The sequence below is a fragment of the Spermophilus citellus genome (genome assembly GCF_964194105.1).
Source record: "Spermophilus citellus genome assembly, chromosome: 6".
Lineage (NCBI taxonomy): Eukaryota > Metazoa > Chordata > Mammalia > Rodentia > Sciuridae > Spermophilus > Spermophilus citellus.
Genome location: NC_138187.1, coordinates 162,930,468 through 162,933,004, shown reverse-complemented (window position 1 = coordinate 162,933,004; position 2,537 = coordinate 162,930,468). Strand labels below are relative to the sequence as shown.

At 43.6% G+C, this 2,537-nt stretch overlaps 1 protein-coding gene across 1 annotated transcript; it reads left to right on the top strand.

Moving 5' to 3' along the window:
- LOC308651332 (charged multivesicular body protein 5-like) lies at window positions 1-882 on the top strand (the record flags this gene model as incomplete). Its single annotated transcript, XM_081298245.1, has 1 exon — window positions 1-882. A coding segment is annotated over one exon (678 nt), but the record flags the coding sequence as incomplete, so codon positions are not given.
- Between the last annotated feature and the right edge of the window lie 1,655 nt (window positions 883-2,537).

The window sequence follows — 2,537 nt, the reverse complement described above, 5'->3', positions numbered from 1 at the left end:
TTCTTCGGGAAAGCGAAACCCAAGGCTCCGCCGCCCAGCCTGACCGACTGCATTGGCACGGTGGACAGCAGAGTAGAATCCATTGACAAGAAGATTTCCCGATTGGATGCTGAGCTAGTGAAGTATAAGGATCAAATAAAAAAGATGAGAGAGGGTCCTGCAAAGAATATGGTCAAGCAGAAAGCGTTGCGGGTTTTAAAGCAAAAGCGGATGTATGAGCAACAGCAGGACAACCTCGCCCAACAGTCCTTTAACAGGGAACAAGCCAATTACACCCTCCAGTCACTGAAGGATACCAAAACTACGGTTGACGCTCTGAAACTGGGAGTAAAGGAAATGAAGAAGGCATACAAGGAAGTGAAAATTGACTGGATTGAGGATTTACAAGACCAGCTAGAGGATATGATGGAAGATGCAAATGACGTTCAAGAAGCACTAAGTCGTAGCTACGGCACCCCAGAATTAGATGAAGATGACCTGGAAGCAGAGTTGGATGCACTGGGCGATGAGCTTCTGGCTGATGACGATTGTTCTTACTTGGATGAAGCAGCATCTGCACCTGCAATTCCAGAGGGTGTTCCCACTGACACAAAAAACAAGGATGGAGTCCTGGTGGATGAATTTGGATTGCCACAGATACCTGCTTCAGAGACTTTCATCATTCAAGTACACATGTAAAATAAACACACACTGTGGGACTAGGAAATATATCCAGATTTTTCCATAACAGATTTAAGTTCCTTTCCCTTCTTTGAAGGAAAGGTTAATTACACTGCTCTTTTATTTTTTTTCCGTTAAGAAATTCATTGCTTGGGGAAGCTTTCTTATACTAAAATTTGATTCTTTTTTCTCTTATGAAAGATTAACTTAAAAGTATCTTTGGCTTTTTTTTTCTCAGAGGAGAAATTAGAAGTTTATTAAAGGACAGCAGAAAAGACTTCTCCCGAGGAAGAAGGGGACCCAAGAGGTGGAATCCTATCTTTGGCTTTTGTATGACTCATTTTCACTCATTAATAACAATTTGAAATAAAACCAAGGATATGAAATCTTAAATTTTGTGACAGTGTAACTCTACGGTCTCAATATGACCTGATAAATTGATGAAGTGAAGATGAGATTATTGAGACTGTTCATATTATGATTCAAAACCATTTTCTATTGTGACATATAGGTGGCTCAAAGTAATGGCTCTTTTGATAGGTTTTGTTGTGTCTTGTGAGCAAATCATGTGTCCAGTGTTGGAATGGAATTGTCGCTACAGTATCACAAGTGGATATTCTGACTCTGTTGTTCCCTCAGTATTACAGCCTGACTTGTAATCAATAATGAATATTTCTTGATATTTAATGTATAGGACATTTATTTATACTCAATAAATATTTTTCAAAAGGAAAAAAAAAAGGAAAAGACACCACAGATTTGGTCTCAGGACGGAAAAGAACTCTAAGTAAATACATATCCGCCCTTCCATCTATAATGGCAGCGCTCCCAGGAGTAGACCCCAAATTAAAAGTGTCACTGATAAAACTGGAATTATTTGTGATTACAGGAGATTGAGAGGCCCAAGCATGCGTCAATAGGGGGTTGGCTGACCAAGTTGTGATCGAGTTGCACAAAAGAACAGACGATCTCCGTAGCCCAACCGTAGTGGCCTCCAAGCTGCCTGGTCCAGTCAGAAAAGCCAGGCACTGAGCAGTGGCAGGTCACCTCCAGGGAGAAGAGAAAAGCAGATGAACGTACAGGTGTTTGCTCACACTCAAAAGCAGAAGAACAAACCCCAAACCAATACAGAGATGATTTCCAATCAGGGAAAGGGACAAGTGGGTGGAAGGAACCCAAGAGGAAGTTGTTACTTATGTGATTTTGACTTTGAAACTAGGTACATATTTTACAACATTGAAAAAAAGTTAACTCAAAAAAGAAGAATTAACCCTAAAATGGGAGAAAAACTAGAATAAATAGGTGGCATAAGAACCTTATTATTTTTCTGTCACTGCATAAACACTATTGCAAGTTTCCCAGCCCAGAGCTCATGAGTTACCTTGTGGTTTGGAGAAGACCTACGGGGCTCCATGGGTTCACAGTCCCCCAGTGTCACAGGGCCAAAGCCACCGCTGGCTAAGCAGGGCTCCTACCGGAGGGTCTGGTGGAGACTCTGCTTCTAAGCACCTTCAGGCTGCTGTGGAACTCAGCTCCCTGCGTGGCGGGACTGTCTCCATGTCCCTGTGCTGTGGGCCCCTGCTGCTGGATGCTCCCACACCCCTCCCTCGATGCACAGCAGCGAAAGTGGGCCAATCCCGCTCGGCTTGGATCTCTCTGGACCTCCTCACTCCCTCTAAAGCCACAGAGAGCTCCTTGCCTTGAAGTGCTCCTGCCCTAAGTGCTGAGACCTACTGGGTAATATCCCCATTTAAAGGCCCACGGTGTCACATAGCACAACCCAACCTCCAGAGTGACAGCTCGTCATCCTCACGGTTTGGGGGATTAGAATGGACTTCTCTGTGAAGCTACCTTCGCCTTCTGCCATAACAACATGG